This window comes from Lepidochelys kempii, chromosome 1 (assembly GCF_965140265.1).
Source record: "Lepidochelys kempii isolate rLepKem1 chromosome 1, rLepKem1.hap2, whole genome shotgun sequence".
Lineage (NCBI taxonomy): Eukaryota > Metazoa > Chordata > Testudines > Cheloniidae > Lepidochelys > Lepidochelys kempii.
Genome location: NC_133256.1, coordinates 208486225 through 208505183, shown reverse-complemented (window position 1 = coordinate 208505183; position 18959 = coordinate 208486225). Strand labels below are relative to the sequence as shown.

The 18959-nt window shown below is 42.7% G+C and overlaps 1 protein-coding gene across 9 annotated transcripts in view; it reads left to right on the top strand.

Moving 5' to 3' along the window:
• MIX23 (mitochondrial matrix import factor 23) overlaps nucleotides 1–18959 on the top strand; it is a 62834-nt gene that overhangs the window by 17010 nt on the left and 26865 nt on the right. For 6 of the 9 annotated variants that reach the window (XM_073310797.1, XM_073310782.1, XM_073310773.1 and 3 more), the window contains one exon: nucleotides 14292–14351. The exons of 1 other annotated variant lie outside the window; for it this stretch is intronic. In XM_073310797.1, the coding sequence (XP_073166898.1) occupies nucleotides 14292–14351 (60 nt within the window). Of the gene's footprint in view, nucleotides 1–14291; nucleotides 14352–17642; nucleotides 17800–18959 lie in introns of all 9 variants that reach the window. 2 more of the 9 variants (XR_012154808.1, XR_012154809.1) reach the window with 1 other exon arrangement.

The window sequence follows — 18959 nt, the reverse complement described above, 5'->3', positions numbered from 1 at the left end:
GAAATTCTTATTGTTAGTTCCTAAGTGAGTGGCTGTACACTTTGCACTATTGAATTTCATCCCAATTCGATTACTTCAGACCTCAGGGTCATCCGATTCTTGTATAATATTCCAATTCCCCACTGTATTGACACTGCCTTCATTTGGTGTTATCGGCAGAGTTCATTAGGACACTCCTACTTTTTGTTCCAGCAACATTAATAAAAATATTAAATGAGTTTGCTCCCAAAACTAATTCTTGCAGAACTCCACTAATAATCTCTCTCCAGCCTTGATAGTTTGCTTGTCAGCACAACCTGCTGTCTTTTGCCCTTTTACAAGTTTCTTATTGGGCTCTTGCGCACCTTTTAATTTAATTTATTTCCCATATGACACCACATCAAATACTTTCTTAAAGTCCAACTATATTAGATCTACTACATTTCCCTTATCTAAAACATCAATAATCTTCTCAAAGTAAGATACTGGGGTAGTAGTCTGCCATGTGCTACCTTCGGTAATTCCATGTTGCATTACAGCCCATTTTCCATATACTGCGATGCATTTAGTAATCCTTTCCTTCAGAATTTATTCTGAAACCGTACATACTATTAAGGTCAGGCTAAGAGGTCTGTAGTTGCCTGGATAACTTTTTTCCCCTTTCTGAAATATAGGCTGGCTATTCTCTGCTCATAAAGTACTGATCCTAAATTGATAGATTTATTAAAAATCCTGGGTATTGGACCAGCGATCTCATCTGCCAGTTCTTTCAGTATTCAGGGATGGAAATTATTCACCCTCCCAATTTGAGCAAATTAAGATCTAAGTCTTTCGCCTGCCATGTGGTAATCTTTGCTTCTCTACGCAGTTCCATCAGCCATCCTGCCTTCATGTCTGTGTTCTGTACTTTCACTTTTATTGAAAATTGAGGCAAAGTATTCATTTAGTTTTAGGGCAATACTTAGATTATCTTTTATCTCTACCCCAGCCATACTGCATAGTGGCCCTTCCTCATCCTTCATTTCCTCTTTTTATTGTATAACTACAAACTAGAGAGATAAAAGTTTAACCGGTTAACCAATAAGCATCGGTCTTATTAGTTTCGGTTAACGATTAAACTCCGCTGCCGCATAGGGCAGCAGAACCCTACGTAAAATGTGCAGCACCCCCCGCACCCGTAGTTCCCTGTTTATGTGAACTCCTTAATGGTTAACCATTTAATGGATAGAATTTTAATAGGTTACACAGTTACTATTTATAAACCCTGTTTACATCCCTACTACAAACCTCTTACTGTTAATTTCCTTTGCAAGGTCTAGCTCAGCTTGTTTTAACAATTCTAAATTTATTCCTACGTTTTTCTGACCTCCAAGGCATATAGTTGTCTTTGATTGCTCCCTTTTTCCTTTCCCTGTATGTTCTGTGTTTATTCCTAATATTCTTTTTGCGGTGGTAATTCAAGTTAGGTGTGGAGCTCTTTCTTACAAGTGTATTCCCTTACATGGGTTTGTAAATTCCCAGATAGATTTTGTACCTTTTGACTTAAAGAAATTCCAAGTGTTCTGAGTGCTAGTCCTTGAGCACTTCGGTCCCATTGACTTCTTGAATTAATTCCCTTAATTACCCTTTTGAAACCAAAAATCCTAGTAGCCAACCTTGTTTAGATTCATTCCACTTAATTTAAACTGAACCAGTTTGTGATCACTCAATCCAAGGTTATTTCCTATGACCAGCTCCTATATAATATCCTCACTACTTAACAAAACCAAGTCTAAAATTGAATGACTTTTTGTTGGTTCAGTGACCATTTAGTGAAGAAATCTGTTGTTCTCTATGATGTCCAGATACACAGGTATAACTGGGCTGTATCATTATGAGTAGCATTTATTCTCCAGTATAAGGACACGTTAAAAGTATAACTCTTTTTGAGGTGCGTCCCTTGGAATTTTCTTTCAACTGAATGGGTCCTCTGGTCTATATGGTTGGTGATTTAGTGCACGGCAGGCTAGTGCACTGTAGATTTACAGCCTGGCTTGCTGTAAACTAAATCACATAGACAAGTCCTGTTTCACAGATAAGGCTACTCAGTAGTTTATCAAGCTTTGCAGGTGTACAGTATGGTGTAGATGGAGGATAGTAATAGATATAGGTACTCAAACTGTAAGCACAAACCTGGAAACTCTTTACTGATAAAGACTACAGGTGTGTACCTCATATTGAATAAAATGTTTAACTGTCTTAACTCTCTTAACCGTAGTTCCTTGAGATGATTGCCTGTATGAATTCATACTTTAGACAATTCCCTCAATTTTCGAGCTAGCATTGTCATTTGTGGCTGTACATTTGTACTCACAGCCTTATGTTTGAGCCCAATGGTATCAAAGGGAATGAAAGTGCAAATTTGTCACTCATTTCCTTCTGAAAAATACAATGCACAGCCTGAATAGTCCCTCAGAAACTCTGTGGCCTTGCCTAGGTTAGTATTTCAAATAGGGCTGTCAAGCGATTAAAAAAATTAATCACGGAATTAATCTCAGTTAAACAATAGAATACCAATTGAAATTTATTAAATATTTTGGATGTTTTTCTACATTTTCAAATATATTGATTTCAATTACAAACAGAATCCAAAGTGTTCAGTGCTCACTTTATTTTTATTTTTTATTACAAATATTTGCACTTTAAAAAACAAGAGAATTCTACAGAAAAATACTATGTACAAAAACCCCCTGCATTCAAAAACAAAACAATGTAAAACTGTGGAGCCTACAATTCCACTCAGAACTAAGACAAACAAGTTTGTTTACATTTACGGGAGATAATGGTGCCTGCTTCTTGTTTACAGTGTTACCTGAAAGTAAGAACAGGCATTCGCATGGCACTGTTGTAGCTGGTGTCGCAAGATATTTACCTGCCAGATGCGCTAAAGGTTCATATGCCCCTTCATGCTTCGACCACCATTCCAGAGGGTGTGCACCCATGCTGATGAAGGGTTCTGCTCGATAACAATCCAGAGCAATCCCGACCGACGCATGTTCATTTTCATCATCTGAGTCATATGCCACCAGCAGAAGGTTGTTTTTTGTTTGTTTGGTGGTTCGGATTCTGTAGTTTCTGCATTGGAGTGTTGATTTTTTAAGACTTCTGAAAGCATTCTTCCACACCCCATCCTGATCAGATTTTGGAAGGCACTTCAGATTCTTAAACCTTGGGTTGAGTGCTGTATCTATCTTGAGAAATCTCACATTGGTGCCGCCTTTGCATTTTGTCAAATCTGCAGTGAAAGTGTTCTTAAAACAAACCACATGGGTGGGTCATCATCCAAGACTAGTATAAGATGAAATATGTGGCAGAATGCAGGTAAAACAGAGCAGAAGACTACAATTCTCCCCCAAGGAGTCCAGTCATAAATTTAATTTTTAATGAGCATCATCAGCATGGAAGCATGCCCTCTGGAATGGTGGTCAAAGCATGAAGGGGCATATGAATGTTTAGCATATCTGGCACGTAAATACCTTGCAATGCCAGCTACAAAAGTGCCATGAGATTCCTGTTTTCGCTTTCAGGTGACATTGTAAACAAGAAGCAGGCAGCATGATCTCCTATAAATGTAAACAAACTTGTTTGTCTTAGGTCTGAGTAGAATTGTAGGCTCCAAAGTTTTACATAGTTTTGTTTTGCAGTGCAGTTATTTAACAAAAAAAATCTACATTTGTAAGTTGCTCTTTCATGATAAAAGAAAAGGAGTACTTGTGGCACCTTAGAGACTAACCAATTTATTTGAGCATGAGCTTTCGTGAGCTACAGCTCACTTCATCAGATGTTTACCGTGGAAACTGCAGCAGACTTTATATACACACAGAAATCATGAAACAATACCTCCTCCCACCCCACTGTCCTGCTGGTAATAGCTTATCTAAAGTGATCATCAGGTTGGGCCATTTCCAGCACAAATCCAGGTTTTCTCACCCTCCACCCCCCCACACAAATTCACTCTCCTGCTGGTGCTAGCCCATCCAAAGTGACAACTCTTTACATAATCAAGTCGGGCTATTTCCTGCATAGATCAAGGTTTTCTCACATCCCCCCCACCCCCATACACACACAAACTCACTCTCCTGACCAGCAGGAGAGTGAGTTTGTGTGTGTATGGGGGTGGGGGGGATGTGAGAAAACCTTGATCTATGCAGGAAATAGCCCGACTTGATTATGTAAAGAGTTGTCACTTTGGATGGGCTAGCACCAGCAGGAGAGTGAATTTGTGTGGGGGGGTGGAGGGTGAGAAAACCTGGATTTGTGCTGGAAATGGCCCACCTGTTGATCACTTTAGATAAGCTATTACCAGCAGGACAGTGGGGTGGGAGGAGGTATTGTTTCATGATTTCTGTGTGTATATAAAGTCTGCTGCAGTTTCCACGGTAAACATCTGATGAAGTGAGCTGTAGCTCACGAAAGCTCATGCTCAAATAAATTGGTTAGTCTCTAAGGTGCCACAAGTACTCCTTTTCTTTTTGCGAATACAGACTAACACGGCTGTTCCTCTGAAACCTTTCATGATAAAGATATTGCACTACAGTACTTGTATGAGGTGAATTGAAAAATACTATTTCTTGTCATTTTCACAGTGCAAATATTTGTAATAAACTAATGTAAAGTGAGTACTGTACACTTTGTGTTCTGTAAAAAGAAAAGGAGGACTTGTGGCACCTTAGAGACTAACAAATTTATTTGAGCATAAGCTTTTGTGAGCTACAGCTCACTTCATCGGATGCATTCAGTGGAAAATACACTGGGGAGATTCATATACATAGAGAATATGAAACAATGGGTGTTACCATATACACTGTAACGAGAGTGATCACTTAAGGTGAGCTATTACCAGCAGGAAAGTGGAGGTGAGGGGGAAAACTTTTGTAGTAATAATCAAGGTGGGCTATTTCCAGCAGTTGATAAGAACGTCTGAGGAACGGTGGGGGGGGGGGGGGGGAATAAACATGGGGAAATAGTTTTACTTTGTGTAATGACCCATCCACTCCCAGTCTCTATTCAAGCCTAAGTTAATTGTATCCAGTTTGCAAATTCATTCCAATTCAGCAGTCTGTCGTTGGAGAGACTAAACTATCTAAACTACTAAATGCCACAAGGGGCCACAACAATGGTTCCCGTAACCCACCCAACAATATTGTTAATCTGTCCAGCTATACTCTTAGGCCAGCAGAAGAATCTGTCCTATCTCGGGGCCTCTCCTTCTGCCCCTCCACCCCCATGAACATGATACAGTTCTGTGGTGACCTAGAATCCTATTTTCAACATCTCTGACTCAAGGAATATTTCCAGCACACCTCTGAACAACATACTAACCCACAGAGACCTTCCTACCAAGACTAGAAAAAGGAGGATTCTGGGTGGACTCTTCCTGAAGGGCGAAACAACAGATTGGACTTCTACATAGAGTGCACAGGCTGAAGTTGTGGAAAAGCAGGGTCACTTGCCCCATAACCTCAGCCGTGCAGAACACAATGCCATCCACAGCCTCAGAAACAACTCTTACATCATAATCAAAAAGGCTGACAAAGGAGGTGCTGTTGTCATCATGAATAGGTTGGAATATGAACAAGAGGCTGCTAGGCAGCTCTCCAACACCACTTTCTACAAGCCATTACCCTCTGATCCCACTACGGTTTACCAAAAGAAACTACAGAATTTGCTCGAGAAACTCCCTGAAAAAGCACAAGAACAAATCTGCACAGATGCACCCCTGGAACTCCGACTTGGGGTATTCTATCTGCTACCCAAGATCCATAAACCTGGAAATCCTGGGCCCCCCATCATCTCAGGCATTGGCACCCTGACAGCAGGATTGTCTGGCTATGTAGACTCCCTCCGCAGGCCCTACGCTACCAGCACTGCCAGCTATCTTTGAGACACCACTGACTTCCTGAAGAAACTACAATCCGTCAGTGATCTTCCTGAAAACACCATCGTGGCCACTATGGATGTAGAAGCCCTTTACACCAACATTCCACACAAAGATGGACTACAAGCCGTCAGGAACAGTATCCCCAATAATGTCACGGCTAACCTGGTGGCTGAACTTTGTGACTTTGTCCTCACCCATAACTATTACACATTTGGGGACAATGTATACCTTCAAATCAGCGGCACTGCTTTGGGTACCCGCATGGCCTCACAGTGTGCCAACATTTTTATGGCTGACTTAGAACAACGCTTCCTCAGCTTTCGTCCCCTAATGCCGCTACTCTACTTGCGCTACATTGATGACATCTTCATCATCTGGACCCATGGAAAAGAAGTCCTTAAGGAATTCCACCATGGTTTCAACAGTTTCCATCCCACCATCAACCTCAGCCTGGACCAGTCCACACAAGAGATTGCTGGACACTACAGTGCTAATAAGCAATGGTCACATAAACACACCCTATACCGGAAACCTACTGACCGCTATACTTACCTACATGCCTCCAGCTTTCATCCAGACCATACCATACGATCCATTGTTTACAGCCAAGTTCTAAGGTACAACTGCATTTGCTCCAGTCACTCAGACAGAGACAAACACCTACAAGATCTCTATCAAGCATTCTTACAACTACAATACCCACCTACTGAAGTGAAGAAACAGATTGACAGAGCCAGAAGAGTACCCAGAAGTCACCTACTACAGGAGATGCCCAACAAAGAAAATAACAGAACGCCACTAGCTATCACCTTCAGCCCCCAACTAAAACCTCTCCAACGCGTCATCAAGGATCTACAACCTATCCTGAAGGACGACCCATCACTCTCACAGATCTTGGGAGACAGGCCAGTGCTTGCTTACAGAGAGCCCCCCAACCTGAAGCAAATACTCACCAGGCACCACACACCACACAACAGAACCACTAACCCAGGAACCTATCCTTGCAACAAAGCCCGTTGCCAACTGTGTCCACATATCTATTCAGGGGCACCATCATAGGGCCTAATCACATCAGCCACACTATCAGAGGCTCATTCACCTGCACATCTACCAATGTGATATATGCCATCATGTGCCAGCAATGTCCCTCTGCCATGTACATTGGTCAAACTGGACGGTCTCTACGTAAAAGAATAAATGAACATAAATCAGATGTCAAGAATTATAACGTTCATAAACCAGTCGGAGAACACTTCAATATCTTTGGTCACTCAATTACAGAGGTAAAGATAATTACTCCAAAAAGCAGCTTTCACTCAATTTAAAAATAATCACACTTCTGTGAAAATGCTATGCCTGCTATTGGTTTCATTACACAAAGTGTTTATTCCCCCACCCCCACCGTTCCTCAGAGGTTCTTGTCAACTGCTGGAAATGGCCCACCTTGATTATCACTACAAAAGGTCCCGCCCCACCCCCACTCTCCTGCTGGTAATAGCTCACCTTAAGTGATCACTCTGGTTACAGTGTGTATGGTATCATATCATAGAATCATAGAATATCAGGGTTGGAAGGGACCCCAGAAGGTCATCTAGTCCAACCCCCTGCTCGAAGCAGGACCAATTCCCAGTTAAATCATCCCAGCCAGGGCTTTGTCAAGCCTGACCTTAAAAACCTTTAAGGAAGGAGATTCTACCACCTCCCTAGGTTACGCATTCCAGTGTTTCACCACCCTCTTAGTGAAAAAGTTTTTCCTAATATCCAATCTAAACCTCCCCCACTGCAACTTGAGACCATTACTCCTCGTTCTATCATCTGCTACCATTGAGAACAGTCTAGAGCCATCCTCTTTGGAACCCCCTTTCAGCTAGTTGAAAGCAGCTATCAAATCACCCCTCATTCTTTTCTGCAGACTAAACAATCCCAGCTCCCTCAGCCTCTCCTCATAAGTCATGTGTTCTAGACCCCTAATCATTTTTGTTGCCCTTCGCTGGACTCTCTCCAATTTATCCACATCCTTCTTGTAGTGTGGGGCCCAAAACTGGACACAGTACTCCAGATGAGGCCTCACCAATGTCGAATAGAGGGGAACGATCACGTCCCTCGATCTGCTCGCTATGCCCCTACTTATACATCCCAAAATGCCATTGGCCTTCTTGGCAACAAGGGCACACTGCTGACTCATATCCAGCTTCTCGTCCACTGTCACCCCTAGGTCCTTTTCCGCAGAACTGCTGCCTAGCCATTCGGCCCCTAGTCTGTAGCGGTGCATTGGATTCTTCCGTCCTAAGTGCAGGACCCTGCACTTATCCTTATTGAACCTCATCAGATTTCTTTTGGCCCAATCCTCCAATTTGTCTAGGTCCCTCTGTATCCTATCCCTGCCCTCCAGCGTATCTACCACTCCTCCCAGTTTAGTATCATCCGCAAATTTGCTGAGAGTGCAATCTACACCATCCTCCAGATCATTTATGAAGATATTGAACAAAACCGGCCCCAGGACCGACCCCTGGGGCACTCCACTTGACACCAGCTGCCAACTAGACATGGAGCCATTGATCACTACCCGTTGAGCCCGACAATCTAGCCAGCTTTCTACCCACCTTATAGTGCATTCATCCAGCCCGTACTTCCTTAACTTGCTGACAAGAATACTGTGGGAGACCGTGTCAAAAGCTTTGCTAAAGTCAAGAAACAATACATCCACTGCTTTCCATTCATCCACAGAACCAGTAATCTCATCATAGAAGGCGATTAGATTAGTCAGGCATGACCTTCCCTTGGTGAATCCATGCTGGCTGTTCCTGATCACTTTCCTCTAATGCAAGTGCTTCAGGATTGATTCTTTGAGGACCTGCTCCATGATTTTTCCGGGGACTGAGGTGAGGCTGACTGGCCTGTAGTTCCCAGGATCCTCCTTCTTCCGAATGGGTAACACCCATTGTTTCACGTTCTCTATGTGTATAAATCTCCCCACTGTATTTTCCACTGAATGCATCCGATGAAGTGAGCTGTAGCTCATGAAAGCTTATGCTCAAATAAATTGGTTCGTCTCTAAGGTGCCACAAGTACTTCTTTTTTTTTTTTTTTTTTTTGCGAATATAGACTAACACGGCTGCTACTCTGAAACCTTTGTATTCTGTGTTAAATTAAAATCAATATATTTGAAAATGTGGAAAAACATCCAAAAATATTTAATACATTTAAATTGGTATTCTATTGTTTAACAGTGCTATTAAAACTGTGATTAATTGTGATTAACTCAAAAAAAAATTAATCACCTGAGTTCCCTGCGATTAATCAATAGCCTTAATTTAAAAGTGTGATGTTAGATGGAGCTAGATAACTTGATCTCACAAACATCTTATAAGGGAGAGCCCAAGTTTTAACTCTACCCTCTTAGCACATTCAAAAGTGCAATTGTTTTATCTTGCCAAGTATCAGAAGGTGTGTTAATGAGATCAAATTAGGTTACTCTAGTATTACATCTTGTCTCGACAAGGTTTGTGATTTATCCCTTCTGCAAGAGGTGTGAGGAACGCTTACCTTTTTATCACAAACAAGAATGCAGTGTGTCAGTTCTAGGCAACTGTGCACCTCTGTTCCCTTTCTGTGATCTAGCAAGGGCACCCACTCTTAGGGTTCCATCTCCCCAGCCTTCACCTCTTTTGAGCAAAGATATGTCTCTCTCCTTCCCAACCAGAGTATTTCCAGGCTGCATGGCTCCCTGCCTACACAGTGAATTCAGGCTGCATGGCTCCCTGCCTACACAGTGAATTCCCCAGCATAGACAGACTGCCTCTCCAGGTCTACATCTGTGCTTAGCTTTTCAAAGCATTTGAAAGGTAATCAATTTGCCATAGATATTACACAGCTCCTTCTAAGCAAGTACATTTATTCTTAAGGTAAAATTATTACAGAGAAAACAATTAAACAAAACAAAACAAAACCTACATGCTTGTTTATAAGCTTACCAGAGACCACCCTTTGACTCCAACAAGGGCTCTGGCTGGTGAACAGTACTTCAAACCAAAGGGGTTTTCCTATGGTTACAAGTTCATTACCACTTTGGCTCAGAACAAGCACCCGCTGAATCTGAGGGTCACTCTTTTATCCAGTTTGGGCCTCTGGTCTGTAGGTGATCAGCAGACAAGCTTTCCCCTCAGGATGCAGCTTCAAAAGGATGGGTCCAGAGGTGAGAAGTTGCCTTCCCCACCTCCCAGGTGTTTCCTAGGAATCCCACTTAACTTTGTCTAGCACGTTGTTTCAAATAGTCTTTTGTAGCTCTTCACACTTCCCAAGGTTTACATTAGTGAGGTCTCCTCTTTAGAGACGTTATGTACAATTCTGTAATAATACACAAACTTTTGCATTTTAAATACAATGAACTAAGATGCTTAAACTTAATTCAGTGTGGTTTTTATAGGATATTGCAGGAAATTGCTGTATCTGTCTCAGAGTATCTGAAATTGTGTTCCAGAGGAAGCAGGGATCTGGATTCTGGTGGATGGCACTTCTCTGGCGTGGGGTCAGTCAATGTGCTTTTCCTCTAGTGGCTCTTATTCCCGGGATCCTCAGTAAGACTAGACCAACAGAGCTCCAGTCTTACTGATTTATGCCAACTTGGGCATGTCAATTTTAAGTTTTGGCTCTAGCATTGGAATCTCTGTTAAATGTCCTTCCTGATCTACTATCCAAGATCAAGGAGAAGTCTTCCATCTAGATCTGAAATCATTGAGCCTGTCAGCATGGATGTTGACTTGTTAAAGCAGCTTGGACAGCAGTTATTCCCTGGAAGTGCAACTTAATCCTCCTTACATAGAAGATTTATACTTTGAACTTTTGAAATGGTAAAAATTTTCTGAATGGGTGTTTTGTGAAGACTTTAATCCTTATCAGTCCGCCATGCTGTTAATTCTAGATAATTTGTTATATCTTGAACAGCCTGGAATTTTTTTGAGTAATGTGAAAGTTCATAGAATCATAGAATATAATCATAGAATATCAGGGTTGGAAGGGATTCAGGAGGTCATCTAGTCCAACACCGGCCAATCCTCAACTAAATTATCCCAGCCAGGGCTTTGTCAAGCCTGACCTTAAAAACCTCTAAGGATGGAGATTCCACCACCTCCCTAGTAACCCATTCCAGTGCTTCACCACCCTCCTAGTGAAAAAGTTTTTCCTAATATCAAACCTAAACCTCCCGTTCATCTGGCAGTCACACCAGCATTCAAGAATACCTGTATTTGTACATCCTACTTCCAAAGGCTTTTCACAGATTGAGGTCAGATCATCTAGTTTGACCCCCTCCCTCCCGTATGATACAGCCCATAGAACCTCCCCAACATAATTCCTAGTGTGTACCTTTTAGAAGAGCATCCAATATGAGCACCTGGGGAATGGAGGTTGTTCATAACTCTGAACAAAACGATATGGTGGTTCTTTCAAAAGTTTACAACTGAACATTGACTTAATACAACTTTGAAACTTTACTATGCAGAAGAAAAATGCTGCTTTTAACCATCTTAATTTAAATGAAACAGTTTCCTTTATCTTGTGAAATCTTTTTTTTTAAACTTTTTCTTTATTTCTGTAGTAGTGTATGTCTAATAGTGTACTGTGCTGTATTTGCTTCTTTTGGTCTTTGCTGCTGCCTGGGTGTGTACTTCTGGTTCCAAATGACGTGTGGGATTGATTAAGTGTGATTAATTTAGTCACACTGCCTTTCAGAGTAAGTGCACCAAATCTGTGTGGTCTAACTGCAAGAGCAAACTCCCTTCCAGAGCCAGGTATCCTGATCCCCAAGATTCCACTGTGTAGAAAACAGATGTATAAGCCAGTGGCAAAGTGTTTTCCTCTGCCTCTTGTGGCTGGCCTACTAATGTTAATGCTATTAGAGTCACTCCTTTAGCTTGAGTGGCTATGCTCTGTGCTATGGCTCTATAGGACCTAGGTTGACATGTGGAGGAGTCAGTATGGTGCCACACACTAGAAAAAAGAAAATCCTTCTAAACTGTCTAGAAATTACACACAATTAAAGAATATTACGGTTGGAGTGCTTGATCTTGTAAAGTTAGGAAACGCCAGAATTAATATGGCCTGTGCAACTTTACTTTGCTCCAGGGTGGTAAAAACTGATTTAAAAAAAAAAAATAGAATTTGAGGTTTGAATTTACTAGAATCTATTAGAGACAAGGTGGGTGCACTAATATGTTTTATTGGATCAACTTCTGTTTCGAGCTACACGGAGCTGCTCTTCTTCAGTGCTGGTATGTGTGACTTGGGGTGTCCAGGACTGAGAGTCACCTTGTTACCTCACTGCATCCAGAGAGAGAGAGAGAGATGCTGGTGCTTAACTCGGTGTCAGCTCCCTGAGAACACCAGCCTAGTAGCCACCCAAACAATCTCCTCAGGGCAACGCTAGCCCTCATTGCTTTGCAGGCTAACAATGCGTGCATCTCAGTCCCTGAGCTCCTTTGAAGCATTCCCCTGTGATATCCAGCCCCTGTCTCTGGCTACTTACAGGAATACAGGTTTGCTTTCCCCAGGGGACAGTGTACACACCATGTCAAGGCTGATTCCCCACTCTGGCACTCGAGTGCAGAAGGTGGGGGCCCACAAGGATTCTAAAAATTAATACTTGCCACTCCAGGCTTGTATTAAACTTCCAAGGTTACAGCTTTTCTCTGACCTTGGATTGGTAGATGCTTCCATCACCCACGTGCAAAACCCCTTTGAGAACCCAGGAAGATGCACTTGGGAATTCCTTCCTGTGGGGTACCCTCAAACCCTTTCATCCCTCCTCTGGGGAAGAGCGGAAGGGGAGGGGGGGGAGGAGAAAGGGAAGTCGGTTGTTTCCACCAGCTAATTAAACAACATGTGCACAAACCTCTTAAGACACACAAATCCAATTCTGTTCTTAAAAAAGGTAAACATTTTTTCTTTTTTTTTAAAGAAGAAAATACATCTGGGAACTTAGGCTTTTGCTAGATTTAAAAAAACAAACAACTACAAGGATTAAGCATCAAGAATAGCTCTTTTGAGGTCCAGCTTAAACGTTACAAGCAAAATAAAAGCACCTGGGGTTAGCACAGAGGAATCCACAAGCCATAAAGGAATAAGAGAGAAATCTAATTGCATCTTCCTAGACATTTCCTGATCTACTTACATATCTGCGGGTTTAGATGATTAGTTTCGAGGTATGATATGGATGATTTTTCATACCTGGTCCAAGCGTCTCATAGCATAACTGTTCCCTGTCTGCCTTTCCCCAAGAACAACAACTGACAGACAAAAGGGGAGTCTTGTTTCAATTTTGAAAAGTTCTAGCCTTCCCATTGGCTCTTTTGGCCAGGTGCCCACTCACTTCCTTTTACCTATGCAGAGCAGTGAGACTTTTTAACCCTTTACAGGTAGAGCAATTAGAGAACTGCTACTGGCTGGCTGAGTGTCCATAAAAGGGAGCTACCTTCCCCCCTTTCATTTATCACAATACCAGTTTGTTCGAGTCATCTGAGGATCAGTTCCCATATATCACATCACAGCACTGAGATATTTATTGTGAAAAAAATCAAATTTATTGTCAAGGATTAAGAGATAATGGAAAGAGGAAGGTTACGTATAAAAAAATCTGTACGTACTTTCTAGCGACTAAACTTAAACAGCATAACCATCTGCCTAAAAGGCATCTTATCTTGCCTGAATGTCCTTTGCAGTGCTTCAGAACCAGGATAAAGAGCTGTCTTTTGGCTTTCTCTTTGTATCCCTCAAAATGCATGTTTTGTCCCCAGAGTCAGGATGACCCCCAGGGTATTCCTTGGTGTGGACTTCATATGAAAACAGGGCTTCCATTGTGTTGGCTTCCTGTACGCTTGTACCGAGAGGCAAACAGTTGAATATGCATCCTTTGTCTGGTAGAAACCTGTTTGTCAACCTTGCCTTGATTCTGACATTTTTAGGAAGACACTTAAAATGTCTTGTTGTGTGTATTTATAGGTAGGTTTGTGGATGTGGGTACGTACACACACAGTATTGGTTAGTCTCTAAGGTGCCACAAGTACTCCTTTTCTTTTTGCGAATACAGACTAACACGGCTGTTCCTCTGAAACCAGTATTTGTACATACATCTCATGCTGATACTCATGACCAGCATGACCCCAGCTTTTATTGAAGACCTCACGTGACATTTTTTATGGATAGAAAGCAGTGTGCTAGTTTGTCAGGAGTCAAACTCCTGAGTTTGTCAGGAGTTACTGTTACAGAGCAGTGAACCCTTTACCAGTTAGCATTGAGGGGTTTTTAGGGTCACATTATGTGAATTGCCAAGACTGTGGGGGCCTGTTCTTAATATCTGACTCTGAATGCTGTCTGTCTTCTCTCATACTTCTTGCAGTTGAAGTTGATGCAGTCTGAGTTGAATGTGGAAGAAGTAGTAAACGACAGAAGCTGGAAGGTACAGAACAGTTGTTGTTTTATTAAGTTTGTGATGTTATCTGTTTAAACTGATGCATGACCATAGTGCATCGGAGTGTTATGGAGGGGGTGAGGGGAGGAAAAAAGTAGGCAGTTCTAGGGAACTGGCTCCAGATCCCTACTTTCACCTCCCCCCTCTGAAGTCATTAGTTTACAGATAAAGAACCCTTCAACGAAACTGCGAAGGAAAGATAAAAACAGGCTGAAAGGTGTGCATGAGAGAAATGGGCTTCACCTGCAGGTCACCTATTCTAAGTCTGATTCAGGTTTGTAGTGACTAAAAGTTGTTTCCCTATGTTTAATGGTTTCTGTGAGGTGAGTTGGTGTACCTCAGTGTAGCTCTTGGGGGATAAGTATCTGTTTCACAAACACCATCACATCTGGCATTATTTGGCCTTCTTGTGAGCCGTCTCAGTTGGAGATACCTAGGACTGAGTGGGCCAGGAAGACTGAACTCCCTTCTACCTCTGGAAGGAGCTTGTGCGTGTCAGGATGGAGGCACCCTTGTGCGGTGAGGCACTGTGTAGGAGGGAAATTCTGCTGCCCGTACTATACCAGTTTTGTGGAAAATAGTCCTTCAATTTCTGGGGTGGGTAATCTAGCACCAAGATCATTTTAAAGCCAAGTACTAGAACTTCTGGGCATCTCACTTCTATGAAGTGAGCTGTAGCTCACGAAAGCTTATGCTCAAATAAATTGGTTAGTCTCTAAGGTGCCACAAGTACTCCTTTTCTTTTTGTGAATACAGACTAACACGGCTGTTACTCTGAAATCTGACTCCTAAGATCCTCTTCTAGTTTCAAATAGGGTAGAAAGTTTTTGTCCAGTAATCCATATCTCATTCCAGTATTCCCTACAGAAAGGGGATTGATTCTCGAGACACTAATACTGATATCAGGCCAGGCTGTATTATACTGTCTGTTCTGGTACTGTGGAGTCAAGTCCCAGGCATCCTGTCTAAGTAAGCTCTGACCAGTAAGAGTTGTATCTCATTTTTAAATTCTGAAACCCCCAAGAGGTAAAAAAGAGGGATGCACAGCACAAGAGACAAAAAAAAAAAAAAAATGGATTTTTCTCTTGTTTGGTGCAGATGAGAGTAGGGAATAAGAAACCGGGACTCTGGGATTTTATCCCCACTTCTGCCAGTGTCTTGCTGTATGACTGAGGGCCTGGCTACACTTGCAGATGTAGAGCACTTTGAGTTAAATCAGCCTTCAGAGAGTGCAGTAGGGAAAGCGCTGCAGTCTGTCCACACTGACAGCTTCAAGCACACTGGCATGGCCACATTTGCGGCACTTGCAGCGGCATTGGGAGCGGTGCATTATGGGCAGCTATCCCAGCATGCAAGTGACTGCAGTGTGCTTTTCAAATGGGGGGGGGGTGAAGTGTGACAGGGAGTGTGTTGTGTGTATGTGGGGGGAGAGAGATGGGTTTTTGGGGGACTGAGAGCATGTCAGCATGCTGTCTTGTAAGATGAAACAGCAGCAGACACCCCCCCCCCCCCGGTCACACACAGCACTCCACACTAATGGTTGCTTTGTCTCGGAGCAGATAAGCAGCCAGCTGTTAGAAACGGAGCTTTCAAAGGGCATATCCGCATTCCTGCAGCGATTCAAAAACAATGACAAGAGCGGCCACTTGACTTAAGAGGATTATGGGACGTTTCCGGAGGCTGATCAGAGCGCAGTAATGCAACACCTCATTCACACTGGCGGCGCTCCAGCGAGGGCGCAGCAAACGTTTTTCCACTCGCCGAGGTGGAGTCCCAGCAGCGCTGTAGCCACGGAGTCAGAGCGCTCTGCGTGACTTGCCAGTGTGGATGGATAGCGAGCTAGTGCGCCGGGGGCTCCTTTATTGCGCTGTAACTCGCAAGTGTAGCCAAGCCCCAAGTAAATCTAATTTCCTTCTTCTTTAGTCTCTCTGGAACATCAGAGTACTATAGTCTTGTAAAATGCTTTGAACCCATTGGTTGAATTAGAGACTGTTAGTCTATTATGCAGTTGTGCAGCATTACAAATGGCTGCCTAATTGCCCAGTTTTGTAAGTGGCTGTTAAATTGTGTACCAGAACTGAAACTGTCATTTTTAAAAAAAAGTATGTATGGCAGAAATGTGGCATATGGCAGTATGTATGGCCTTATGGCAGAAAAATAAACTTCAAAATGCAAATTAACGCTAACCAGCACCAGAGCTGGTTGCAAAATAGGGTTGGTTTGTTTTTGTTAAAAGTGAAATTGTTTTCACTTCAAAATATTTTTTCAGAAGTGTTTCATGCTTTTGTCCAAAAAACATTACCAAAATGGTCACTGAGTTTTTGTTTCCTGCAAAGCAGGCTCTTGGTAAGTAAGCCATTTTGATAACTTTTTTTTTTATTGACCACTTTAATTTTTTTTTTTTTAAATTGCATTTGACAAACTGCATTCAAAGTATTTCAAACAGTTCTACCCAATACATTGATCTGTGTCTCAGTTAGGTGACAGCCTGAAATAGTATCTTTGAGGGAGGTATGAATTGCTCCCATCCATATCAGTGGGAAGCCATGTCAGTGGGTAGCAGCCATGTTAGTCTGTATTTGCAAAAAGAAAAGGAGTACTTGTGGCACCTTAGAGACTAACCAATTTATTTGAGTATAAGCTCACGTGAGCTACAGCTCACTTCATCGGATGCATTCAGTGGAAAATACAGTGGGGAGATTTATATACACAGAGAACATGAAACAATGGGTGTTACCATACACACTGTAAGGAGAGTGATCAGGTAAGGTGAGCTATTACCAGCAGGAGAGCTGGGAGGCGGGGGAAGGGGAAACCTTTTGTAGTGATAATCAAGGTGGGCCATTTCCAGGAGTTAAAAGGAATGTCTGAGGAACGGTGGGGGTGGGGTGGGGGAATAAACATGGGGAAATAGTTTTATTTTGTGTAATGAAACCAATAGCAGGCACAGCATTTTCACAGAAGTGTGATTATTTTTAATTGAGTGAAAGCTGCTTTTTGGACTAATTATCTTTACCTCATTCACCTCAAATTGGCAGTTACTAAGAAATGAATACTGTGTCTCTGGGGAACTTGGAAAGTAGGTGTGGCTTAGCAGAAAAAGGGTGCTGTTTTATGGGATTGTCTACTAGTAGAGGTGAATTTGGTTTATACCACCCATCTAGCCATCAAGGACTACGTTCACAAAGAAACTTAGGTGCCACTGAAAACCCCTGCTAAGCTGCCACCTAACCCTGGAGTCACCTAAAAATCACTCAGAGCCTACATTTCTGCCGTTAGGTGCATCAGGGACTTGAAGTTTCTTCCTCTGGGCATGTATACGGCTGCCTCAGTCTTGGTGCCCAGGTGCCTAGCTCATGCTGAAGCCCCAGCAGGATCCTCAAACCAGGTGAAACTAGGCATTACCCTGCCTGTCTTGCCTGCATGGCCCAATCTGGTAGGTGTTTTCAGAGCACGCTGAACTGCACACAAACTGGGAGGGGAGGAGAGGTGAGCACTCACCTGAGAGGTGGGAGATGCATGTTCAAATCTCTTGTCAGGCAGAGGGGGTATTGAACAGATCTTTGAAAGTAGAATCTGAAGCTGTGCACTATGCAAACTTACAATTTTTTGCTGAGGTTGGTGGCAGGCCCTAAAGATCCTTTCCTTTCCTTTCCTTTCCCTTCCCTTCCCTTCCCTTCCCTTCCCTTCCCTTCTCAATCCAGAGAGCATGGGACTGTAGAAAGGGACAACTCTGGAACAGTTTTAAGTACTTCTATAAAATGAGCCATAATTGGCTGAACACTAAATACCCTACCCTTCCAGTTGGTGGTAAGAATGTGTGTGACGCATGCATTACAGCTCACGCTATTTTAGGGTATGTCTACCCTGCCCACGTTACAACCCAGCGGCAGCGCTGTGACGTGGGCAGCGTAGTCACGCTGCGTCGCCGGGGCACCGCTCTCCCAGTGATAAAAAGTAACCACCGCGAATGAGGGGTGGCAGCTTTGTGCTCCTGGCAATAAAGCACCGTCTATTCTGGCACTTTTTAGCGCTAAAACTTTTGTCGCTTGGGGGTGTTTTTTCACACCCCCGAACGACTAAAGTTTTAGCGCTGAAAGTGGCAGGGTAGAGACAGCCTTAGATCTGAAAAGGTAAGAGTCAGGTCTGGCTCTTACTTAAGAAATCTCCATGATAAACCAGGAAAAGGTATTGAGTCTGAATCAATACTGAGTCAGCACCCCAACTTGAGTCTAGGTGGTGCCCTTGCCATTTTTCAGGGCTTGTCAGCACACAGACTGGTAACGAAATAACTAACCCAGTTGTAAGTTGTCTCTCTAGTTATTTTGGTGCCGAAGCATTATTTCAGTTGAGTGTTTTATTTCAAGTTAACTTAAATTGATTTCTATAGTTGCTTATCCCAGTGAACTCCGATGGTTAATTTCTTGTATGAGCCAGTTGTATGGGGTTTGAGTCCTCCAATTAGGAGAAATGGGAAGGTCATCTGAGCTTACTAGTTCTATTTACCAGATTTTAGCCACGCATGGTGCTGAATGTGAGTGTTGCAGGTGGTAGAATGTGCAGCTGAAGGGACTGACTGCTATCAAGTAGTCAAAA